At 36.6% G+C, this 26,316-nt stretch overlaps 1 protein-coding gene across 1 annotated transcript in view; it reads left to right on the top strand.

The window, feature by feature from the left end:
- Positions 1-26,316, top strand: part of LRRK2 (leucine rich repeat kinase 2) — a 138,908-nt gene that overhangs the window by 103,359 nt on the left and 9,233 nt on the right. Inside the window, exons 41-46 of the mRNA XM_040488426.1 lie at positions 4,930-5,090; positions 15,789-15,959; positions 17,194-17,294; positions 22,519-22,713; positions 23,767-23,960; positions 25,487-25,559. Of these exons, the coding sequence (XP_040344360.1) occupies positions 4,930-5,090; positions 15,789-15,959; positions 17,194-17,294; positions 22,519-22,713; positions 23,767-23,960; positions 25,487-25,559 (895 nt within the window). The remainder of the gene's footprint in view (positions 1-4,929; positions 5,091-15,788; positions 15,960-17,193; positions 17,295-22,518; positions 22,714-23,766; positions 23,961-25,486; positions 25,560-26,316) is intronic.

Below are 26,316 nucleotides of genomic sequence, written 5' to 3'. Positions count from 1 at the left end.
CAGGTATCATGGACAATTCTAATAAGGAAAGATTGGTCCATATTTCTGAAGGGGACTAAAGTGATTTTCTGTGTCCAAGGCATACCCAATCCTGCAGCCAGCTGGTACCATGACAGAGTGCCGGGGAGGCAGCACCAAAGAGCGGAAGGGCCATGGTCTTGGGAGACAGAGGGACTAGGAGAAGTCATTGCTCCACACACATACCTGTGATTTTATACCTCCGAAACTCATCTGTCAGAGTCTGTAAACTGTGACTAATACAGTGCGTGACATTTCAAGGACTTTGTGATAACTGGAGACATCCCAGATTAAAGTGTGGATTTCCTTCTCCACCACTGTCCCCGTCTCCAGTCACACACTTATTTCACCTTGGAGTCGTCCTTCCTTCCTTCCACTCTCTCACATCCCACACCTAATCCTTCAGCAAATACTTTCAGCAGTGCCATCAAAACCTATCTTCATGAAGCTACTCCTCACAGCCTCTCTGCCGACCCGCAGTGTCTGAGCCGCTGTCATGGCTCCTTGTCTAACCAGCCCACTTGCTCTCACCTTTGCCCCGTATTCCTCTTCACATGGCAGTGGCCAGGGGGCTTTTCCATGTGGAAGTTGGCTCAAGTCTTTGTCCTGTTTTCAACCCTCTCCTATCTCACTCTTCAGTCACTGTGCTCAGCCACTTGCTTCTCTGAAGTTTCTCGGATGTGCCCGGGGCTTTATACCAGCTCTTCTCTGGACCAGGAGAGCCCGCCCCCCAGATATCCTCTTGGCTCACTTCTCATTTCTTTCAGGTCTCCTCTCAGAGGGGATGTCCCTGTCCACCTTATGTCTCTCTGGCACCTGTAGCACTGATCACTGCCTGCTGTTCTTTATGTTTTCCTTTAAAGAGTTTGTTCATTATCTGTCTCTGCTGCTGGGAATCTGAGGGCCGTGATAGGACTTGCCATCTTGTTCACCTTCATATCCCTGGCATCTGGAATGGTGAACCCCCAGTAAATATGTGTGGGCAGTAGAGAGAGACGGAGATAGGAGAGAGGGAAGAATACAGTACCTGGCACATATAACCACACAGTGAATGCAAATTTCTTACCCTTCCTTCCCTTCTGAAATACGGTGACTATTCCTCTCAGGCAGTGTCCAGAAATGTGAATGGAATAGATGGCAAGGAACACAAAGAAACACTGCTCACAAACAAATAAGACCAAACCAGGAAGATACAACTTAATAGTGTATAGAGACTATAAAAGACACATAAAATAAATAGGTTTTCCTTTTTGGAAAGACTCTGGAAACTGCCGAAAATCATACAGATTATTAATGAAACAGTTATTGCGGAGGTTTGGATTTAGGTTGGTATATCTGCTTTTGAACACCAGGGGGAACCGTGTGTTAAATTAATCCAGATAACAGGCAACAACGTCTGGTGTATTTCAGAGCGGGATCAGTCACTTTCCTAAGTCCAGATCTTAGTTTTCCCCTAATTCTTGCACATAATTCCCAGAATGCTTATTTATAAAATGAATTTCTGTCTTTCATTCACCACCATGTGAAAGACCTCACCTCTAAGGTAGCTTATTCTGGTTCTCTGAGACCTACTTTAACAACTCCTGCAGTTTCTGATGAAGTAAATGAAATCTCAGCATATTTTACTTTAATTCACCTGATTTCTTCTCAGCCTAATGCCAAGACAGCTTTCTGGATCTTGTGCCTCAAGTAGCTAGTAGATTTCGGTAGCTTTCAGTCTTCTACCAGCACTAAGTATATTTTTAAAAACTGAGCATTAATGTTTGTTTCCTCAAGTTTCAGCATAGAACTGTAAATACAGAGGTAGAAAGAGACAATAATGTCACACTCCTCTGGAGTCCCTTAAATGATGGAGCTGTTTAGAAAGATATACAAAACTTTTTTCACATTACATATTCTATCTCTTACAGTATTGCCTACGCTCTTAGCTTTCATTCCTAATTCAGTCTTCTCCCTAGAGCTATTTATCGTAATTCTCAGTTACCTATGAAGATATGGTCACTTGTATTTTCCATAAGTTTCTTTGTTTCATTATTTACAAAATTGAGTTTATTCTCTCTGCTACTTCCTCCCGCCATGAATCTGTTCCTTCCCTTGTGTCTTCCACTTGCTGACGGCAATCCCTGTAGTCACATCTAGGCTACCCCTCTCGTCCCAAAAGTAAGTATCCATTTGGCCACCAGGTCTTTGACTATTTCATATTATCTTTTTCATTTACTTCACATTATCATTTCATTTATCTTTATGCCACTACTGCTGCCTCGGTCCAGTACCTCCAGGGAATTATCAGAATATTTATGCTAAAATAAAAATCTAATTATGCTTGAAATTCCCTGGGAGTTCCAAGTTCTTTGTGAAATACATGCAAACTACTTGGCAGAGCCTCAGAACTCTGTGTGTATGCCTCTTGCCTTTCCACTGCCCTCACTCTACATTCTGATCATTCTGAGGGTCCTGACTTTTCCTGGACATCCATGTCTTTCTTTCATTTGTCATTCCTCTTTTCACACACTTGTCTGCCTAGAGAATTCATTTTCCTGTAGAATTTGCTCACATACGGTCTCCACGATGAAGCTCTGAATAGATGGTCTCTCTGGCACAAGTTTCTTGGGTTGGCTGTATGCAGGGCTTTGGGTTAGGTGCTAGAGAGGAAAAGGCAGACCTTATGTGTATTATCTTATCAAGGTTGAAAACTTGCAGTTTAGTGGGAGAGTCTGCTTTGCTATCTTTAATCTCTTTTTCTCGCTCTGGCTTTACTAGCATTTGGTACCCACTGCAGTTCTGCAATCTTGTTTGATAACCTGTCTCTCCTTCTAGATTGTGACTGCTCAGGAGTGGAGATATAAGGATATAAGAGATATATAAGTTATAACGATATTATTATATCCCCTAGTGACTTGCCCTCATAGACACCCAATACAGATTTGTTATGTGAATGAATGCATCTCATTTTTTAGACTAATTCTATTTAGGATGAGATAAAGTTTACTTTCAATTATAAAGAAAGGAGTTTCTTAGCAACCTGGATGATAATCACAATTAAAGAATGACTAACTGAGTTTGGACCAGTTTATTTTAATAAAATATTTGACAATGTTCATTGTCACATAATGCATAAATTACAGCTGAATTATTTTCAGTAAGGCAAGATCTGCACTTGTTAATATATCAAAAGCTATTTTGCTAGTGTATTAGAAGCTATTAAAACTGTACTTTTTAAGATTAAATTCTATAATTGAACATTTTAACTAACCCAGTTAATCTTTCCCTCCCACAGACATTATTTCAAATTAAGTTTAAGTATTTTTTTAACCTTTGAGAAGTATTCTGAGAGAGTCTATGTTCTATAAATATTCTGAAAGAGGCATGCATTAGGAAGGATTTGGATGCTATTCAATTATGCATGACTTGGCTTTAACTTTTTTCTTCTTAATCTCCCAGCTTTTCTCTTCAACAGGGCAAGGGTAGCTAATGGCCTTTCAGTAAGCCCTTAGTAAATTTTCTCTCGAGTCCATTACTTATTGTTAAGGTCAACTTCATTAGTACGTTTATCTTATTTTTCAGCCAAAAATATGTAGAGCGAAATAAGTAGGCCTAACGTCAAATGTCCTGACTACATCCTGGAAGAGAAAGAAACTTGTGCAGTAGCTGATGCAATTAAATGATACATACACTTCAGGCCATCATGCAATGGAAAGTTTAGAGTATCGCTGCCACTCTGCTCATAATCCCTCTAGCAGTGATTCGTATTAGGTAATGGAGTAAATATTTATTGATACAGTGTGAACCCAAACCAAAAGCTGCCAACAAAGAAAGGAGTTAAATTTACCTCTGTTAAGTTCTGTAAAAAATTGTCCTTTCAAGGTAGGTCATAATTTGCCTGGGAGATCACGTGGAGAGCTATAGCAAATTTGACATCATGGAGCAGGGAAGACTGAGCTGGGGGTGTGGGAGAATCTGAACTTTGTGAATATGTAAGGAAAGGTGGTGATGGAATTACTTTACTTGTTGGAGCACAGGATAGCTCTCTTGCTGTGTTGCCAGAATAGACATAACCTGGTTCAGATTAAAACTTCATTGTGTTTTTTAATCTTTACCTGCAGTGTCCAACTCTAGCACTTATATTTGATTGGATCAGTCTCTGAAGGAGATGACTTTAACATCATCCGATATCACCAAGACATTGTTTTACTTGTTCCAATTCTGGGTCCAAAATGTTCTTTGTTAGCCTTAATTCATAATAGAATTGGGTTTAAAGTAAATTACATCTTTGAACAGAATATGATATGGATAGCTAGAAAAGTTTCTTATGTTGATTTGTTATTACTGAAAAAGGTGAAAATATTTTCCCCCAAATTAGGAAACATTTTAGTCAGAGAAAAATAAATATCAAAAGAGAAATGGAATAGAGAGAATTTTAGAAGCTAAGATAAACTTCTATATGGTTTTAACAAAATCAGAACTAGTAAGTAAATGGGAGTTACAGCAAAATACTATCAACTCATATTTAACATATTTACATTTTAAACTAATTAAAATAGTCATATGACCTTTGAGAGAATTCAGAATTCCTTTTCAGTAATTATTAAGCATATGAAAGAAAACTCACCAAAAACTGGTACTTTGCTTGAACTGGTTGTGCCTTAAAGTTTAAATCACTCACGTATCAGGATTGACCTGTTTTTTTGTTGGTTTGGTGTTTGGTTTTAAAAGCACAAGCTCATTTTGTAATATTTGGCTTGCATGTTTTCATTCCCTTCTATGATATCTCTTCGCTTTGAGGGGTCAAACTTAGCACAGAATTTTTAATGCTTTGGATAATAGAGGTACGTACATATTTAATGAAATCATGACAAAAATTGTAATAATATAATCACATTTTAATGACTCTGCCTGTGTGTTTTCTGGCAGATACCTCCACTCAGCCATGATCATATACCGTGACTTGAAGCCCCACAACGTGCTGCTCTTCACCCTGTACCCCAATGCTGCCATCATCGCAAAGATTGCTGACTATGGGATTGCTCAGTACTGCTGTAGAATGGGGATTAAGACATCAGAGGGCACACCAGGTACATGACAAGGTTTGCTTGGTAATTCCTTCCTCAGGATGGATAACCAGGGACTTCAGTTGTAAGTTCAGGAGAATCAAGAGAACGCCATGTCTTATCATGTAGTGAACAGATATTTCTTGTGTGAATAATTGTGGCCAGTACATAGTGATTTTAATTATTGTATTCTATAGGGAAGAAATGATCTACTGATATAATTTGCCATGGGGGAAAGTAGATAATGTTTGATGTCAAATTATATTTTTAAAAGTTGGATTTTTAAAACATTTTGATACTCCAGAGGTGGTGAAAAGGAACAGCATAATTTCAATCTAGGTACTGTTCACATTTACCTTTAGGAGACAAACTAAATTCAGATTCCCAAACCATTTCTTGTAACTCTGAAATCCAAAGAACTTGGAAAACCCAAAGAATTTTTTTATAACTGATTTAGTACAAAATCTGACCCCAACTACTTTGATGCTTAATACAGTCTTTATTTCTCACACATATTCTCAGTGTGAGTGTGTGTATGTTTCATGGCAGAAAAGAGCACATTTGAGTACAGGGTGCTGGCCCCAATCTTAATGAGTTTATGGAATTATATGCATTATTATTAACTTTCTTAAATATGAAAAAGTATGAGTTTCTGAATACTTCTGGCTCTAAGAGTTTCAGATAGGGACTTAGGGCCTAGAGTTTTCAGTTGTACTGTTTTTGATACAGGCATACTTTCTTCTTTCTTTCTTTCTTTCTTTATTGGTAGATTGGTACAGGAGTTTAAGCCTTTAAATCCTGCACTTCAGTTTTCTTTCTTCAAAATTTGTTAGTTGTTAATACTTCAATACCTAAAAACAGCTTCTGTCTTTGGCCCTCTATAGCAAGATGAGTCATGGTTACTATGTAAAGTGAAACGTACCCATTCTGGATGCCATTATCCTATTATCTCCAAAAATCAAAGACATCATTTTCTTGCCTTAGATTTGAATGTTGCTTTTTAGGATCATCCACAGCCCCTGTTTTTCATGCCTGTTCTAATAATCCTATTACTTCTGTTACCTGACTTTCTACCAGTGAAAATCCACTTTCTGTGTTCTTGTGTTTGCATGGGCTTAATGTTTAGACGTGTTCTTTCACATTACTTTCTACTCCATGGAATCCTGTTCCTTTCTCAACTCCCAATTCTCTTTCTTCTAGTCTCGGATTCATCAAAGTCTCAGGTTCTGTTTAGTAAGAAATAGTCATAGGACAGGTGCTCTGTACAGACATCTTGTGTTTTGGCTTTTAGTTTGAGTGGGAATAGAAGATTGAGGGGTTGACTTATGTTTGGGGGAACAGCTCCATTTTCAGAGAATTTTGTATTGTTTATTATTTGTAAATAAAGTTACAAGTGACTTTACATCATCTTGATGATTGTAGCTCAGTTAAAACAGATGCCTAAAATGGAAGATAATAGGGGATGTCTGAAAGTAGGCAAAAATACTAGTTTGTTCTTTAACCATCCCCCTTCCCTCCGACCCCCCCCCCCCCCACTTACGTACTTAGATGAGCAGATGGCCCCAGCTTCTGATACCTGGTTTTATTTTTGTTTCAAATATCTATCCTCCCTTTTGTTTTTCATACCTATGTATTGAAAGTAGAGTGTGCCCTCCTGTAAACCTTTCAAAGTACATATGGCTGCATGTGTCACTGGGTTTAATAATAATAAAATAATATTATCTCTTGAGCACCTGCTGTGTACCAGGCTCAGTGCCAAGTACGTTAGACACATGATATCTTAGCCTCATGCCAAGGCTAAAAGTTAGCTTTTATCTTCTCATCTGTTAAATGAGGAAGCTGAGGCTCAGAGCAAGATTCTGTACTTGTAGGAAGTCACGCAGTAAGTGGTCAAGATAAGAACTCAATCTAAGTGAGAAATGAATCCAGAGCTATTTGGCCTTAAATCCTAAATCTCTCTCCTCGATTACATGCAACTCTAACACGTACTTAAAGAGGCTTAAATACTTCATCTTAGTTACTAAAAAATCAAAATAAAGCAAAATGATGGGGCCATCAGGAACAGCAGACATTGTCAAGTATAGTTTTGGAAGAAGAATCGTGGGGGATGGAATTCCATAGGCCTTACATATTCCCTCCTTGAAAATGTGGGCACAGGATGAGGGGTCTTCTCTTAGGAGATCTGTTCATTACTCTTGTGTGACATGAAAGTGGGCCAAGCCATTCACCTGGGACCTGCAGTTTGTTCCCCCTCCAACTCCTAATCCGGTAATGGTGTTCATGGAGTAGAAATCCTATTGTTGAAACCTTGTTCATCTTCTTGGACAGTTGTTCTATATGGTCCCTGGTGACTATGACCTGGAACTCAAACCTGCCACCTCCCTCAGTGGGCTGGGCTCAGTTCAACTCTTCAGACTCATGGCTTCCTGGTTTTGGTCAAAATTTGCCTAAAGTTCAATATCCAACTACTTTTTCACAACAAGCCAGATACTTGTTACTGATCCTTTTAATCTGCTATATCAATGTGTCACAACATACACATGGAGAAAGATCATGACAGAAGAACCTAAAGCCTGATCCCTTCTATTCTGTCCTCTTTTCCCCCGGGCTGCTTAATACGTTGTAAGCATTTTTTTCTTGCTATATCCCAGACCTTCTCTTTAAATTTTTTTTTTTAACGTTTATTTATTTTTTTGGGACAGAGAGAGACAGAGCATGAACAGGGGAGGGGCAGAGAGAGAGGGAGACACAGAATCGGAAACAGGCTCCAGGCTCTGAGCCATCAGCCCAGAGCCCGACGCGGGGCTCGAACTCACGGACCGCGAGATCGTGACCTGGCTGAAGTCGGACGCTTAACCGACTGCGCCACCCAGGCGCCCCCAGACCTTCTCTTTAACATTACTGAATTCGTTATTGTTAGAGAACTTCCGATGGTCTCAGCCCAAAACTTGACCTCAAATTTTAAATAACAGTAACCGTCACCACTGCTAACCACCATCACCAGACTTTTCCTTCCCCAAAGCAATTATGTTTGAGCAGAAAATCATCCCCTTTCATATGATTTCAGTTATCTCCTGTCTTTTCTTTTTAATGGTTTTTTCCTCTTAATGTTGTAACTTTTAACTTGGAAGCTTCTAGAGAAACAAAAGACCACGTATTTGTTAAACATGTGTGTGTGTGCGTGTGTGTGTGTGTGTGTGCGTGTGTGTGTGTGTGTGTTTATACTACCCTTACAGTGGTGCATTCACTCTGTTGTACGCATGTGAGTGTGGGTTCATACTGTTTTTTCAGAGAAGATGGGAATGGGAGCAGACCTTTTGTGGTATGAACAGTGTGCTGCCTTGTGCTTAGACTTTTGTGTGGGTTGATTATCTCATTTAATCTTTTTGACTGTCTGACATAGGTCCTATTACTATTCCTGGTTTACAGATAAGGAAACTGAAGCCTAGGGACCATTAGAAATGTCTACAGGGTCATACAAGAAGCAAATGCATGCCACCCAGGCACACAGCCCATGCCAGGTAGTGCCAGAGTTGGAATGCAAGTTAGAAACAATTCAGTTATTGGCAAGGACTGACACAGTGTCTGTTTACATTGTGAAAGGTAAATATGGGATGGATACTTTCAACTGTAAATAACTTGGAGAGCATCAACTTTAACTCAGTTAAATAGATGTATTTATATCATATCCTGTCTTGAGTGCCAGTTAATTCTGGGTCCTGTGACAGTTGCATTGTTGACTGAGGTGGATGGCTGAATGATGGCTTCAACCGTGCCAGCATCCATGGAAATACAGTAGTCTTTGGGCAAATAACAATGTTATTCTCTGGCTATACACTATTATCTGAGAGAGATTATGAAACATGCTCTACTCATACTTCTCTGAAAGTAAAAAAGGAAAGAAAACATGTTTCTCTGCATGATGTGATATATAGTCAGACCTAACTTATAAATTTCTTAGATGTTTGATCTATGGATCTTTACCTTATTTCCTCATTGCATTTGTTAAAATGCAGGCTTATCTGAAAAAAATGTCTAAAAATTGTCTAAAAATGGTGTTTAGACAATGAATTACATTTTCCCAATTATTTTGATACTGTAATTGTTATGATAATTCCCCAGGGAAAATTTTCTTTATTCTTTACTCATTTATTCAGGCATCTGGCAATAATTTATTGAATGTTTTCCAAATACCAAACTGGTGCAACTGCTTCATAGCTGTGTGGTGCTGATCAAGGTTTACTTTTGGGGGCTCAGTTTTCACTTAAGAAAATTGTGATGAGAAAAAATAATGCCTACCTTATAGGGTTGTATTAAGGGTGAAATGAAATAATCCACACAAATAGCATACAACAGGGCTTGGCATATTGTAGTTGCTCTATGTCAGCAATTGCTCTAGTAGTGAATTTGGGGGAATGTGCGTGAATAAATGTGAATTTTACCCTCCAGAAGGCACACATTTTGCCATGACAAATAGGATTACACAAACCAGTACTCATATTTTGTCAGTTTCAGTAGGCAATCAATGTATAGTGATAAGAGCACAAAGGAACAAGTAATTAACTGAGCTGTAAGTTGTCAGGACTTCCTTCATAGAGGAGGGGATTCTGGAATTATATCTTAAGGATAAGCAGGAAGTTTGAGAAAATAAAACAAAAAAATAATAAAAAAGCAGGAGTAGGTGTTCCAGGCAAAAGGTACTAAGGTATAATATGACTTGTTTTATTCAGATAACTGCACAAGAAATTCTTATGATCTAAGTAATAGATGGAGTACGGGGGGTTATTTAGTTAAGTGTTTTTCAATTGTGGCTGTGTACTGATGACATGTAGAGCTTAAAGAATGTATCTCCTGGGGTTGTATCATTTACAATTCTATTTTAGTAAGCATGGAGTGGAACTCTCAATCTGGCCACAGCCTAGAAGCTCCTAGAGAATTTTCAAATATATGGATCTCAGGACCTCATTGCCAGGGATTCTGATTTAAGTTCTGTGAAGTCTGGGATGGAGCCCAGATATTGATATTATAAATATCTCTAGGTAATTCCAATGTGCATTCAAGTTCAAGAGCCACTGGTCTAGAATGAGGGTCAATAACATCTTCAGTGTTTCGAGCACGCAGATATTTCTGATACACAGCCCAGTATGACACTTTTCTAGCTCATGAAGGGCCTTTTAAATCATGCCAAATAATAGCATCTTTCAGTTTGGGGAAGTCATTGAAAAATATTCTTATTTGTTAGCGAAAGGTTTGCATCTCGGCATCATGCCAGCATGAATCGATGATAAAATGGGCAACTGAAATTTTGGTACTGTCTCACAGTGGGGGGAAATGTTATTTATAGAAAAACTTTTAACAAGATGGTAAGTATTTGCTCCAGATATTGAAAGTATGCGCCTATGATAGAAACAAAAATTTAAGAGAGTAAATAAATATGAATGGAGTTTGGACTTCTATCCAAATTTTTAAAAAGTAATGTCAGCCACCTTCAATTAATCTTTCTCTATGGTGCACATTCTAGGCACCATAGTGGATTCTGGAGATGCACAGATAGATACGACTTTGTGAACTATTTGGCTGTCTGGAATCTGTTAAACACTGGCTGTAAAGTCAGACTGAGTTGGAATTCTTGCTCTACCCCTTACTATCTGAGACCAGAGAAATTACCTTTTTTCCTTGGTTAAACAATAGCAACTAATAACAATATCTATTTTAGGGGATTGCTGTGAAAATTAAATTCATATAAAGAAATTCATAAAGAGTGTTTGGTACAATGCCTGGCACATTCTACCTGCCTTTGCTTTCCCCGACTTTCTGCTCGCTCTTCTCAACTTAGAGGGCACCAGGCTCTGATTTTGTTTCCCTTCCCTGTGCTGTGGGCTGGAAACTCTCTGCAGGGCCATCAGAGGACTCATCTTGTTTGTTCGCTGTCTCTCAGGGATCACTCTCCTGTGCTCCTAGTGTCCAGTGTTTCATATATTTTGTCTGGTTATTTCATTGTTTTATGCACAATGGTAAATCCAGCCCCTCTTGTTCCATCTTAGCTAGAGGTAAAAGTGACACATGCTTAAATAAAAGACTTATTTGGACAGCCTGACTTAACAAATGCACATTTAGGATGTCAGTTAGTACTTGACATTTCTAGTCTTTGAGGGCCATTGATGCTAAACAGGGTATTCCTTCAGTGTGATGATATGGTCCATGAGCATCAGAGGTCATTCATAATATTAGACCATAGATCATGTGGCAGTATGGTCCCTTTGTGAAGATGCAGGAGATGTTCCTATTTCTAACCTTTCTCAATGGCAGGTGATAGTAGAAGTGTTCATTTTCCTCCCAAATTAAATTCAGTGGTGAATAAATTGCATAGCTTGAAAGTTCATTCTTCCTGTTACTACTATGGTGACAAGCATAGTTAAATGTAAAGTGAAAACTTTGGAAGTACTTGCAGCTGCTGTTCCAGGGGACGCCTCGGTGATAAGGTACATGTAGAATACATGGCTTAGACTGATAATCAAACATCATGTTGGCAGCTTAGGTCCTAACGCTCTCAGTCCCCCTCCTCCCAGTCATTTTGGTTTTGAGGTGAAGGACTCCGTGATGAGGCATCTCAGGCCAAGTCATTTTATTTTTTTTTAAACTTTATTTATTTACTCTGACAGAGAGCATGGGAGGGGCAGAGGGAGAGAGGGAGAGAGGGAGAGAAAATCCTAAACAGGTTCCACATTGTCAGTCTAGAGCCCTTTGCGGGGCTCAAACTCACAAACCACAAGATCACGACCTGAGCAGAAACCAAGAGTCTGACACTTAACTGACTGAGACATCTAGGCGCCCCAGGCCAAGTCACTTTAAAGTAATATTTGATTTACAAAACATAAGGGCACGAGGTGAAAGCAGAAAATGCTATTAAGGAGGTCAAAATACGTGTTTCTAATAAATTAGCAGACATAATTCTTACCACTCTCATAAGATAGAGATATATCTGTATCTAGATTCGATTGTGCTTAAGTTTTTAATAGCTGTATTGTAAATTCTGCTTTAGTTTTATTTTTCTAATTAATATTTCATGGACATCTTTCTGTGTCCAACATCAGTTTTAGCAGTCACGTCGCATTTCATTGCTAGTATGCACACTATTTACTTACTTAACCACATCTTGATGTATATTTAAATTTTTTTCTGACTTTTTGATATATTGACAGTGCTTTAATTGGCATAATTGTAAATTTAAATTGTCCATTTATGAGAAATAATTTTTTAAAGTTTATTTATTTTGAGACAGAGAGATTACATGCAAGCTGGGGAGGGTCAGAGAGAGAGAGAGGAAGAGACAATCCCAAGCAGGCTCTGTTCCATCAGCATGGAGCCCAACATGGGGCTCTATCCCACAAACTGAGAGATCGTGACCCGAGCCAAAATCAAGGGTTGGCCGTTTAACCAACTGAGCCACCCAGGTGCCCCTGTCCATTTATGAAACTAATTTTTTAAAATTAAATTCCTAGGCATGGTATTGCTGGTGTGCATATTATGAATTTTGAAACATTAATTGCCTCCTAGAAAAGTTAGTAAATTAAAATTCCCTTCATACTCAAATTAGAGTTCTCATTTCCCATTTGGGGTTTATTACTCCTTTTAATCTTCATAAAATTCATAATCAAAAATGAAAATGTTTTATGTTTTTGTTATATTTAATGTTTTTATTTTTAAAGTATTTATTTGCTTATTTTTCATTTGAGGCTAAGCAATCTTTATTATATAGGACCTATTTTTCCTTTCACATTCTGTATGATTTTGTGTCTTTATTCATTCGTCGATTGTCCTTACCATTCATCAATCTGCTTTTAGTCATGTGTACTCTTTGCCTCTCTTATATTGCAGGTATTTTCAAGTGTAGGGTTTTTCCTTCAACCTTGTTTATGGCATATGCCAATGTAGGGTTTGAATCTTTGAGGTACAGAGCTTCTGTTTCTTTTACCTTTTGGATTCTGATTTTCCTGATATGTTTCATCGGTGCTACACCAAGAACAGGGATGATGGGGGTGGTCTGTCCCACTGTAGGCAGTTGTTTATTACTTTTAAATTCTCTAAAGATACTGTGAATTCATCAGGTGAATTTCAAGCAGCATTTAGAAGTGCCTTATATTGTAATTGAGGTATCTCCTGAATATATAAATAAGGATTATGTTCTCCCAGTGGGAATTGTGTCAATGAAGATATTTATTTTGAAAGGAAGAAGATAAGAAGGTTAAAATCATTTCCGTGTTGAAGTCAATATTTCTTTCCATATCCTCGCAATTATCTTTCTTAGCATCCCCTGACTCACTAAGAAAAAAAATTCTAACCCTCTGTGCAGCTCTAACATCTGTGGATTGATGCCTAGAGGGCTAAAAACTGTTGCAACAGGATGTGCCTTGGATGAGAATTTAGATTAAGTGACCCTTGAGTTTTTCTACTCTAAGGTCCCATGATTCCAAATCCTAATGTTTCTAACAGCAAATTTACCAAGAGACAAAATATAGTGAATGTTTTAATAGTCTTTGAATGGTACCTTGCTATAATAGATACCCCAAAAATGTGTTGAATGAATAATAAATAATTGGATGAGATTTATTTTAACCTCTAAAATCCCTTTCACATTCTAGAAAGGTAAGCATAAATATTCTTAATGAACTAGCTAATGTGTGAGCAGCTCATTTAAGTACTCTTGAATTTACCATTCATTATCTTTGTGGCCTTAGGAAAACACATAACATTTTTATGTTATTTGTAAAATGGAAAGTCCTCATCTGCCCACCACAGGTGATTTTTGTGCATAGCTAATGAAATACTTAGGAAATTATCTGTAAGGTGCTATAGGAATATGAATTGGGTATTCATATTTTACATTATGCTTACATGATGTCACAGGTATAGTTTATTAGGGATCTTTTAAAGAACTGTCTTAATTACTTACACAATTCTTGAGTTTAGGGTATGAGTATGAAATTATGGCTATGTAGGAAAATGTCCTTATTCTAAGAAAATACATATTATATCTATCAATTATATCTATCAATCAATTATGTCTATCAATTGACAATTGAAATGCATATTATACATTGAAATACATATTATATCTATCAATTGATATCTGGTCGATTGACAGATTGATCGATATATATATTATATATATGGGAAAATGGTGAGTGTATGTGTGTAGAAAAAGAGAGCATGAACAAGCATGGCAACATGTTACCTGGAGAATGTTAACGATTAGTGCAATAGGGATTATCAAACTCAAAGATGACATCCCATTTTTCTGATTCTTCATGTCCTTCCTGCCTGGTGAAGGACTGCTGGGCCTCTCATCTTTTGATGGTGAACTCTCTGTCCAACAGAACTCTTTCCAAATTCAGTCATTTAGTTCTTGAAGGCTGTGAATTCATTATTTCCCTGGCTACATATTTAAACTACAGTAACAATCCTGTATGTTCATTATAGAAAATTTAGAAGTATAAAAAATTAAAAAAGGGTAAATAAAAGCTACCCATAATTTTAGCACATGGATAATAATCATTATTACATTCAGATATATTTGCAAACTGTTTATTTTGAAAATGTTTAGGTCTACAGAAAAGCTGAAAGTATAGTACAATATACATCTATATGCCTTTGACATGGATTGATTATTAACTGTATGCCACACTGTTCTTTCTCTCACTTTATTTGTATATGAATTTGAGACATGAAATTAAATTGCAGACATCATGCTGCCATGCCTAAAAATACTGACATATATTTCCTTAGAATAAGGATGTTTGTTTCCATAATCACAATACCATTGTCATATCTAAGAAAATGAACTCAGCTGATTTTTTTTTCACATATTTGATAAATTCCTGTCCTTTAGGATTTATATCCTACGTGTCATCTTAAAAATGATTTTTAAGTTAACGCATAGTGCACATTATTTAACCAATTTCCTTAAATAGTTGGATTTCATTAATTGTTGATATTTTTACTATTATGAATCATGTTAAAATTACTTTTTTTTTGAAGAATTTAAATGCAATTTATTTCTATTGTGAAATGAGAGGTTTTATTTACCTTTAAAAGAGTTTCAGTAATGAACCAGCACCTGAGAGAGAGGGCTTTTATTTGTTTTTTAGTCATGGTTTAATTTTTATTTTTCCATTGGGTAGGAAGAGCTAAATCACAAGCCCTGGAAATAATGAGGGCATTGGACTTTAGTCAGGTTAAAGTGACTTGGAGTGAAGTCTAGAAATCTTGTCCCTCCTGACCCCTCCTTTGTCCCGCCTGACCCCTCCTTTGTTTGCAACACTTTCCTGGGAATAGTTATTTTTAGGAATGAGAAAAATGATATAGGTTTTTTCCCCTTATTATACTTACTTTAATTATGAAACATGATTTAATAATCATTATTGGATGTTTATCCTTATTATTTTTCAAGATCAACCTTGAGGTGAAATGTAGCACAGGGCTGTTAACTGGCTACATGTCTCCTTATAAGAGGACATAGCCTGGTATAGAGCTCATCTCCTTGACTCTTCATCAGCATATATGCCTAAGAATATTCCTTCTTGGGTGTATGGGCTCTAGTGTTGGGCATATATATATATATATATTTAATATTAAGTTTATTGTCAGATCGGTTTCCATACAACACCCAGTGCTCATCCCAACAGGATGGGCATATTTATTAATATATCTGCTTCCTTTCAGGGTTTCGTGCACCTGAAGTTGCAAGAGGAAATGTTATTTATAACCAGCAGGCTGATGTTTATTCATTTGGCTTACTACTCTATGACATCTTGACAAGTGGAGGTAGAATAGCAGAGGGTTTGAAGTTTCCAAATGAGTTTGATGAACTGGCAATACAAGGGAAATTACCTGGTAAGTGTTATTTTATGTGCAATAAAGATTATTATTTTTAATATCAGCAGCTTTCTTTCCAAGTTATTTAATTGTGGTTGTAGACTTAATTCATTTCACAACTGATGATTTTTTGTTTAGCGCATGAATATTCTTAATTCCTGTGACCCAATAAAAATCACATGAGAAAGATAGCAGTTTCAGGCTTTTTAAAAATACCCCAAATTCATATTAATGTATTTGGTATTAAATTTAGAAGAATATTCAGAAAAGGAAATTGCTGTTGGAGCTCCATGCTTAGTGATTTCTGTTCTTATAAAGAGTTACTATGTGCTCATTAGCCTGGAGTGTTTTCATGTTCTTGGAGGGAGATAATTTATATACAGCAATGGAAGGTTGAATTATTTATAATAATAATTTTTAGTAGTAAATATTAATAAGAATTAGTAAATGATTGTTTAGTGAGATCAGATCTCATTTTGAATGGTTGTCTCATGTTTTTAAGAAATTCTAGGATGTTGTCATTCATTCCTTAACTATTATTTCAGTTCCCCTTACAAAATACTCTTTTAAATGTATGTAGCTGTTTTTCATATTTTCCGCTTTTTTCTTTCACTTAAGGAATATTTTTGAGTGTATGCTATGTTCCAGGTACAGAGAATATAGCTTTAACTACCTCCTTTTGGGGGACCTTTAAAGATGCCCACTAAAAGAAAATTTATTATTATTCGGATAAACTTTCAACACAATCTAGATTATCACCCTTATTTTACCAGTTATCTTTCCAGTGACAATTCCCAGGTCTGTGGTTTATACCAACCAGAAGAACGGCATACCTCTTATAAAAAAGAAATGTGCACAAACTGACTGTAGGTATATGAGGATTAAATGCTTGCCACATTTAAGTATTAAAATTAAAAGTAATTCCACAGAAGTCTAATTAATATATGCACAAAATTTTTTTCACAGTATTCGTGAAATGCAGGTGTGGAATGAAAATCTGTTATTCAATTGGTATTTGTGTCTTTTTATATAATAAAAAATCAGGAAGTCTTTTTTGATGTCTCTAGTAGAGATAAGGCTAGAAAAATTATCTTTAAGTTTGTGATATAAGTAGATCCATAATAAATACAGAATTATGGAGATCAGAGTATTTCTTTGCATGGTCTGGGCCTCTCATACACAATGAAAGGAAATGAAATAGTTGTTCTGATTTGTTTAATGTTCTAGCATGATATGTTTTTGAATGTTTTAGATCCAGTTAAAGAATATGGTTGTGCCCCATGGCCTATGGTGGAGAAGTTAATTAAAAAGTGTTTGAAAGAAAATCCTCAAGAAAGGCCTACTTCTGCCCAGGTATGATTATAGTCAAAATTTATCAATTTTATACAGAACATCAATATATGTATACACATATATAATCTTCACATATATATTCAGATATATAAGTAAACATACACATACAGTTTAAAACAGTCATAATGCAAAACTCCTATATTCCCCACCACCCATGGCACAAAATAAAGAGCATTGCTAACACCCTGGAAACCCCCATATGCTTCTTCCTGATTGTATCACTCTCCTTTCCCTAGAGATGTAGTCACTTTCTAACTTTGGAGATAATCCCTGCTTTTCTTTTCCTTGTGTTTGCTATCCAGTTTAGTTTCCTGTATTCATCTTCTAGTTAAAATGGAATTGTAATCATGTCATGTACCAAGATACTTTCAGTTGCTCTTCTAGCCTTATTTTGTAAGCTTCATGGAGGTTGTTAAACATAGCCATTGATTATTTACACTGCTGTTCCATTCCACTGTTTGAATGATTAACAGTATATGTACCCATGGTCATATCTATGGGTATTGGTATTGTTTCCAGGTTTTTGTTATTATGAACAGTACTGCTATGACTATGGTTGTACTTTTCTAGTGCAGAATGTATGAGAGTTGCTTTGTGGTATATACCTGAGTTGAATTGCAGAATCATAGAATATATGAATATCCGTATTATTTTCTGAAGAAGCCGTACCAGCTTAACACTTCTATTACTTGGATGTGAGTGTAGCCATTTCTCTATATATTCTCCCTAAATTTTAGTGCTATCTGGGTTCTTAATTTTTTCAAATATACTGTCTTATGTATTGATTTACATTTTCCTAAATACTACTAAGGATGACCATGTCTTTATATGTTCATTGGTTATATATGTATTTACCCTTCTGGGAAATACCTGTTCATTATTTTGCTGATTTTTCTATGGGATTATTTGCATAGAAATAAAATAAGTAAAAGAAAAAAAAAAGAAATACTAATCCCTCGTTGGTTATATATACTGCAAATTTCTTTTCTGATTTTGTAGTTTGTCTTTTTATTTCCTGTAGGGTGCCTCTTGATGAATAGAATTTCTTAATTTTAATACAGATAAATTTAACAACTCTTTTAATGGTTATTACCATTATGAGGTCCTGTTTTAAGACGTCCTCATCTCTCCTAGAGTCACACAAATATTTATCTATGGCTTCTTCGAAGTGGTTAAAAGTTTTGCTTTTGGGGGCATCTGGGTGATTCAGTCAGTTAAGCATCCCAACTCTTGATTTTGGCTCAGGTCATGATCCTAGTGTTGTGGGACTGAGCCCTATGTCAGGCTCTGTGCTGAATGTGGTGCCTGCTTAGGATTCTCTGTCTCTCCCTCTGCTCCTCTCCCCTGCTCATGTGCTCTTTTTCTGAAAAGAAAAAAAAAAAAACTGTTTTGCTTTTGGCATTTAAGTTCTTAACCCATTAGGAATTGAAATTTTTATCTGGATCCAGTTTTTTTCCATATGGATAACTAAATTTTCCAGCTTTATTTATTAAACAGTTTCTTCCTTTTTTTTCTGTTGATCGTTTCCCCCTAGTTTTACTCTTTAATATGTCAGATACTCACACATCCACACAGATGTTCTCTTCCATTGGTCAACTTATGTGTTCTTCCTCTAATACTATCCTCTGTTAATTCCTGTCACTTTATAAATCTCGTTTCTCTACTTATTTTTCTTCTCTAGGAATGCTTTAGCTTTCTTGGGATTTAGTTTTTCTATATAAATTTTAAAATCACTTTGTCAACTTTTATGAAAAAACCTATTGTGACTTGGATTGGCCTTGCATTGAATCTGCAGACAATTTGGGGAGGATTTTATCTTCATTACATTAAGTTTTTCTATTGAATGTGGGTTATCTTTCTATTTATGTTTTCTTGTCTTTCAATAAAGTTTTATGATTTTGCATACAGGTCTTTCACATTTTTTTCTTAATTTTCTTGCTGCAAATTGCTTTAAACTCAGTTCCTGGTTTGAGATTTTTTTTTTTTTTTAACTACCTAGGCGATGGGAATCTGGTCTACAAATGTTCATGGGAACAAGCTTTTGAATAACAATTTCTCAGGGTTCTTTTCCTTCCTCCCCCTTTGTCAAAGGCAACTTTCCTCATACCAGTGAAAGTGGAAGCATGGGGTGGCTTTATTTCTGGTTCTCATTTACTCTGAATATGTAGTCCTTTGGGGTTCCAGATTTATGGGAACAGGCTTTTATTGGACTCCACTTTGGGAATGCTCTAGATTTAAACTTCTTTCTTGCGGACTGATAAGGTATCAGAAACCACACATCAGTTTTGCTTTCAATAGACAAATGCCTTTAAGGAAATATCTGGCTTTAAGTTTCAGTTGACCTCTCTGTCTTTCATTGGATTCTTTCACTAATATTTTGTCCTGATAAGTCCTATGATGTTGTCAGATCTTTAATATTTTTAAGAGATTAAAAAATAATTTCCTTAGCATTTTAAGTTACTTTTAGATGGGTGGTTTGTCCAAATAACCTTTCCCACCATATTATCAGAAGTAAATTTTTTACTGTGTCTTAATGTTTATTTATTTTTGAGAGAGAGAGAGATAGAGCATGAGTGGGGAGGGACAGGGAGAGAGGGAGACACAGAATGCGAAGCAGGCTCCAGGCTCTGAGCTGTCAGCACAGAGACCAATGCGGGGCTCAAACTCACAGACCGCAAGATCATGACCTGAGCTGAAGTCGGATGCTTAACCGACTGAGCCATCCAGGCGCCCCCTTATTGTGTTTTAAACTGAAAAAGATTTTAATAGATCAAAATAAGAGCTCTCTTTATGTTATGGACTCTTGATTTTGTATCATAATTTATTGAAAAATTTTTGTTCAACTTTAATTTTTTTAACGTTTATTTATTTTTGAGACAGAGAGAGACAGAGCATGAACCGGGGGAGGGCCAGAGAGAGAGGGAGACACAGAATCCAAAGCAGGCTCCAGGCTCTGAGCTGTCAGCACAGAGCCCGATGCAGGGCTCGAACTCACAGAGCACGAGATCATGACCTGAGCCGAAGTCGGACGCTTAACCGACTGAGCCACCCAGGCGCCCCGAAAATTTTTTGTTCAGCTTTAAAATGTCTACTCAAAAATAGCTGAATACATATGCTGATTTTATCAAGAATTATGTAATTATCTTGGCTACTTTCCCTACCTTCCCCTTCCTAATTTTATTGAGACATAATTGACATAAACACTGTGTTAGTTTTAGATTTACAACATGATGATTTGATACATGTATGTATTCTGAAATTATTACCACAGTCAGTTTAGTTAACATTCGTTACCTCAAAGTTATAATTTTTTTCTTATGTTAATAACTCTTAAGATCTACTCTCTTAGCAACTTTCAGATGTTCTGTGTGATATTGTTAACATTAGTCACCATGCTATACATTACATCCCTGTCTTATAACCGGAAATTTGGACCTTTTGACCCGCTTCGCCCATTTTACCTACTCCCATGCCCTGTCTTTCACAACCACCAGTCCATTTTCTGTATCTGGAAGCTTTGTTTTGTTTATTTTATTTTATTCTTTTTTAGGTCCCACTTATATAAGTGATACAGTACAGTATCTGTCTTTTCTGTCTGATGTATTTTGCTTAACATTATACGCTCAAGGTCCATCCATGCTATTGCAAATGGCAAAATTTCCTTCTTATTTAATGGCTGAATAATATTCCATTGTGTGTATAGGTACATACATACATATATACATATACGTATATATCTTATTTTCTTTATCCGTTCATCCATTGATGGACACTTAGGTTGTTTCCATGTTTTGGCTATTGTGAATCATGCTGCAGTGAACATGGGGGTGCAGATATCCTTTAAACATAAATGCTTTCATGTGCTTTAAATTTATACCCAGAAATAAAAGTTGAATGTTTTTTCTGTTTATAATGTTTTGAGAAATTGCATACTGGTTTCCATAGCGGTTGCAGCAATTTACATTCCCACCAACAGTGTACAGGGAATCCTTTTTCTGCACATCCTTGCTAGCCCTTCTTTTTTCTTGTCTTTTTGATGGTAGCCATTCTGACAGGTGTGAAGTGGTATCTCGTGGTGGTTTTGTTTTGCATTTCTGATGATTAGTGATGTTGAGCACTTTTTCATGTACGAGCTGGCCATTTGTGTGTCTACTTGTCTTTAAATTTTGGTTATAACTGGTATTCATCACATAGACTTCTTGTATTTTTAATTTGTTTTTCACAGTAAAATTTCCATAGCTTAATTATTATTTTATTCTTTACTCCTTTTTAAGTTCATTCATTTATTTTGAGAGAGAGAGTGTGACTGGCTGACAAGCAGAGAGAGAGAGGGAGAGAAAGAATCCCATGCAGTTTCCACACTATCAGCACAGAGCCTGAGGTGGACCTTGACCCCCAAACTGTGAGATCAGACCTGAGCCAAAACCGAGAGTCAGACACTTAACCAGTTGAGCCATCCAGGCGCCCCTACTCTATTCTCCTTTTATTTTCAACAATACTTCACCTTGTTTTTTTTGTTTTTTTTTTTGTACTATATGATAGTATTTGACTTTGACCTACCCACTTAATCTTTAAATACAGTATATATTAGACAAGATGGGTAAACTCCTTACCTTTGTCAGATGAGACACTGAGAGAATAAGGAGCTTTCTCTGCATCTCCTGAGTGGAAGGCAAGTGGCTGTATCGTGGCTCTAATGCCGCTCTCCTGAGTCCTGGTTCTGTTTTCTTACAGTTCTCTTCCCCACCCCCACCCTGTCTCTCTTGTTCTTTAGTGCTTCAAGGAAAAGCATGAAAACAGAATCTAGAATTGATTTGTGAATTTCATTACCAAAGATCAAAATTTCTTTTCCCTGCAACTGGCAGAAAGTCTATTCTGTTGGTGGCCTGTGTTTATCTGTAACATGATGTGGCTCTGCAGTATAGAGTTGAGTGTTGAATAGCTCCAGTCTATACTACATTTCTGTTCAGTTGGCACTTTTGGGATTTTCTCTTTTTTCAAGTTACAAAACATACATACAAAAGAGTATATTTTATGCTTAGTCTAAAACTAAGTATTATTTTAATGTAATTTTATCTGTAGTTTGGATTATTAATCTCATTGCTTGGATTAGATCACAGTTTGTTATAACATGCAGTTCTACATTGTGCACACTAATATGATCTTTCAAGAGGACATGTGTTAACTTGATGCATATTGTTTTGTTGTTTATAAACTTTCTCAGGTCTTTGACATTTTGAATTCAGCTGAGTTAATCTGTCTGATGAGACATATATCGATACCTAAAAACTTTATAGTTGAATGCATGGTTGCTACAAATCATAACAGCAAGAGTGCAAGCATCTGGCTGGGCTGTGGGCACACTGACAAAGGACAGCTCTCATTTCTTGACTTAAATATGGAAAAACACACTTCTGAGGTAAATCAAAATACTCTTTAAATTACAAATACTTTAGAAAATTTATTTTGCAGGTTATGCTAAAGAATGTATCAGTTAAAAAGTTACTTAGAAAGAAGTGAAATGAAAGCAATGTAAGAGTGTTGTTAGGTTAGTTTTCTGATGGAACAAGAGTGTTTACATAACATTAAATAGTCTTTGTTTTGTTTTAAAATCATAGTATATGTTTGTCTCAGGTCAGGATCCCTAGAAACAGAGTTTAAGACAAAAGAGTCTTGTACAAGTGATGTAAGGAGAGAGTAACTTTTAAGGAAGTGAAGGAAGCCAATAGAACAGGGGAAGAAATTCCACAACAATGTAGTTTTTGAAGAAGTCTGCTGTCAGTCTTCAGCCATGAGAGACTGGGGTGTGGATAGGAACACAGATTGGTCTCTCAAGGCCACCAGTCTTTCATTCCCACATGGCAGTCAGGCATTGGCTGCGGTCTGCCCAAGGGTGGGTGTGGCCACGCCTGCCTGCCATTTCTGACCAAGCCAGCTCCCAGCAGTGGAGGGCAGTTATGTGGTGGAGGGTGCAACTCTGAGCTGTTAGTAATCAGCACTCACAGCAGCTGGGGGTTGGTGCTCATGACTGAAAGAGAAAATCCGGGTACTGCTCTACAAGATGGGTCAACAAATTGTATTAGCAGAGATAAGATAAATTTCTAGACTTAAAAAATAAGCTAATATTGTGGCTGTTGGTGTGAAATACATGTTATGCCTAACCATTATTCTTAAGGTTGAACAATCCTCTCACATTATTTTGGTGGAGTGAGAAATATGGATACTGAAAAATATTTTTCAATTTTAATTTTAGTTTTAGATGCATTTTAGACAGGCAAAGCTGTTTGCCAGTTAACTTGTTTATTATTGGCAGTTAAATAAAATCGGCATTGTTTTTAAAATTAAGAGCAAGAGAGTAAAAAGAGTTCAGTGTATGGATAACGATGTTTTTATTCTATTCAAATTCTAGTCATTTAAGCCAGAATCAAGTTCATTAGAGTGTTGGTTTTTTTTTTTTTCCTTTTTTTAACAGGAAGTTACTGACAGCAGAATACTGTGCCTAGCTTTGGTGCATCTTCCTGCTGAAAAGGAAAGCTGGATTGTGTGTGGGACACAGTCTGGCATGCTCCTGGTCATCAGTACCGAAGATGGGAAAAAGAGACATACCCTTAAAAAGATGACTGATTCTGTAACTTGCTTATATTGCAATTCCGTTCCCAAGCAAAGGTATGGTAGTGAATTTGACCATTGGAGAAAGTTCCATACCTTTTAGATGACTGATTGTGTGGAAAACTTTGATTGCTTCAGCAAAGATTGCTCATTTATAACATATTTCTATCAATATGCATATATTAAAGGACATTGTGGGAGGCCACAAAGATATTCTTATAGATCAAGCTGAGGCAGTATGAGACAGGTCAGTCCTTTTCTTCAGGCCAACCAGCCCTACTGCTGGTATTACCGCAGCTCTGATTGATTTCATTACCACCCTTCACATCAGGTTACTTTTCTTTGTAAGTCCTCTTCAGAGATAATTTTCCATTTATTCTTTTTTTTGAATATCAGTAGCCTATTCCATATTGGTTTAAAACATGTCAGTTAACTACCAAATTGGGAAAATACCTAATAAATGAATTCATAAGTTATTAATAGGTGAAAACGATTCAACCATTCTTGGTTACAGGGATCTCATTTCAAATGAATTTATCTAACTGGCAGAATTTCAGATGTGAGTAACAGGCTGATTGTTATAATACTTGGGGCAGGATGATTTCCAGGAGCCATTAAGATTATACCCCATATATTTCTCCTGTTTAAGTCAATACTGGAAAATAAATAAGTACATTAGAAAACCGTGAAACTCAAGTTTTTGGCAGCTGAAATATAAACTCCACTGGCAGCTTTGGAGTTGAAATTATTTGGGTATTGTCAGAGAAAAAATTCATTCATCAGATGGTGTTAAATCAGCAAGGAAGACTTTATTTAAGATTATTCCAATAGGGGGCAGAGATTGAACTCAACTTTACTGATACAAAAGGTGGGAGAGATTTTAATATTGATGGAGCTAGTGGAAATGTACTGCAGGTCATTGTGGGAGGCTCCATGTGATTAACTGATCTGTCTTTGCTAATTGTTGCTCATTGAAGTTAGGCTTCTACCCTCCCATGGAGACTGTGAGGTGGGGCCCTGCTTTTCTTTTTTTGTTTGAATTTTTTTAATGTTTATTTATTTTTGAGAGAGGGTCAGAGAGAGAGCGCACGTGCGTGCGCGTGTGCATGGGGGAGGGGCAGAGAGAGAGGGAGACACAGAATCCGAAGCAGGCTCCAGGCTCTGAGCTGTCAGCATAGAGCCCAATGTGGGGCTCGAACTCATGAACTCAGATCATGACTTGAGCTGAAGTCAGACACTTAACTGACTGAGCCACCCAGGTGCCCTGGGGTCCAGCCTTTCTTGATGATTATATTTCAAAAGGAAGGCTCCCAGTTCCTTGAGAAAGACATATCTAGGTTGTAAAACTGACAGGCTGGGAGAGGAGTTACATCTCAAATGTGCAGAGAAAGAATTTACAGTTGTAAATTTTCTAAAGTAAATGCTGTAAAAAAATAAGCAAATTATAAAAAAGGGAGGTCAGGCACCCATAGAGTCATGAAGAAATCTGTCTAAAGTTTAGTCAACCTAGGGGGAACGTTGTGGCCATCTTGGTCAATATAAGCATTCTTTTTATAACAATTTTGACATTTTTTTTCTTTTAGCAAGCAAAAAAACTTTCTTCTGGTGGGAACTGCTGATGGCAATTTAGCAATTTTTGAAGATAAAACTGTTAAGGTAAATGTTGAATCCATTCTACATCAAAAAAAATGTTAAGTTCTTTGTTTTATGTATGCTTATCCCCACTCCCCTTCTAAGTGATTATAAACTCCAGAAGAGCAAAGATCACAAATACTCTTTTCACCTTTTTTCCCCATCAAATCTTGCATACAATAGAACCTCTATAAATATATGTGGACTGGCTGTACATTTTATATAAATGAACTAAGGATTAAATGGTAAATGAGATCTGATTTATAATGTTAGGGATGAAAATAATTCTATTTTTATATAAATGAAGTGATAATTCCTTATAAATATATTGTGGAAAAAAACAAAACTTAAGTTTTAAATGTGGTTTGCCAAGTTTTTCTTTAGCCTGGAGGAAATCAATTAACTTTCTGTTCTTCAGATTCTCATTTATCAATAAAGCATTTATTCCTCCTTCCATCCATTCATCTTGTGGTTCCATCTATTTATCCAACATCCTACCCTTTATACTCCTTGTTATCAAAAAACATTACTAATGAGAGACAGACAAGTAGAGTATAACCCCTGGGTTATTTGCTGTACATTTTTTGCATGGAAAAGTAAAGAGATTGGTTATAAGGATAATGTTTTTGCATACCACTTGAATTTGAATACTGTTTTCATAAATCCTTTGAAAAATGTATCCTGAATTTTTATCTTAAGATCTCTAGCCATTTAAAATGGAATAGTAGATTTTAGAAAGCACAGCAAATTTTACAGTGTTTCATTCTGCAGCTACTCAGTT

This window comes from Herpailurus yagouaroundi, unplaced genomic scaffold, assembly GCF_014898765.1.
Source record: "Herpailurus yagouaroundi ecotype Mexico unplaced genomic scaffold, PumYag 166, whole genome shotgun sequence".
NCBI lineage: Eukaryota > Metazoa > Chordata > Mammalia > Carnivora > Felidae > Herpailurus > Herpailurus yagouaroundi.
Note: the sequence above shows the minus strand (reverse complement) of the source record. Positions and strands in the feature narration are given on the sequence as shown.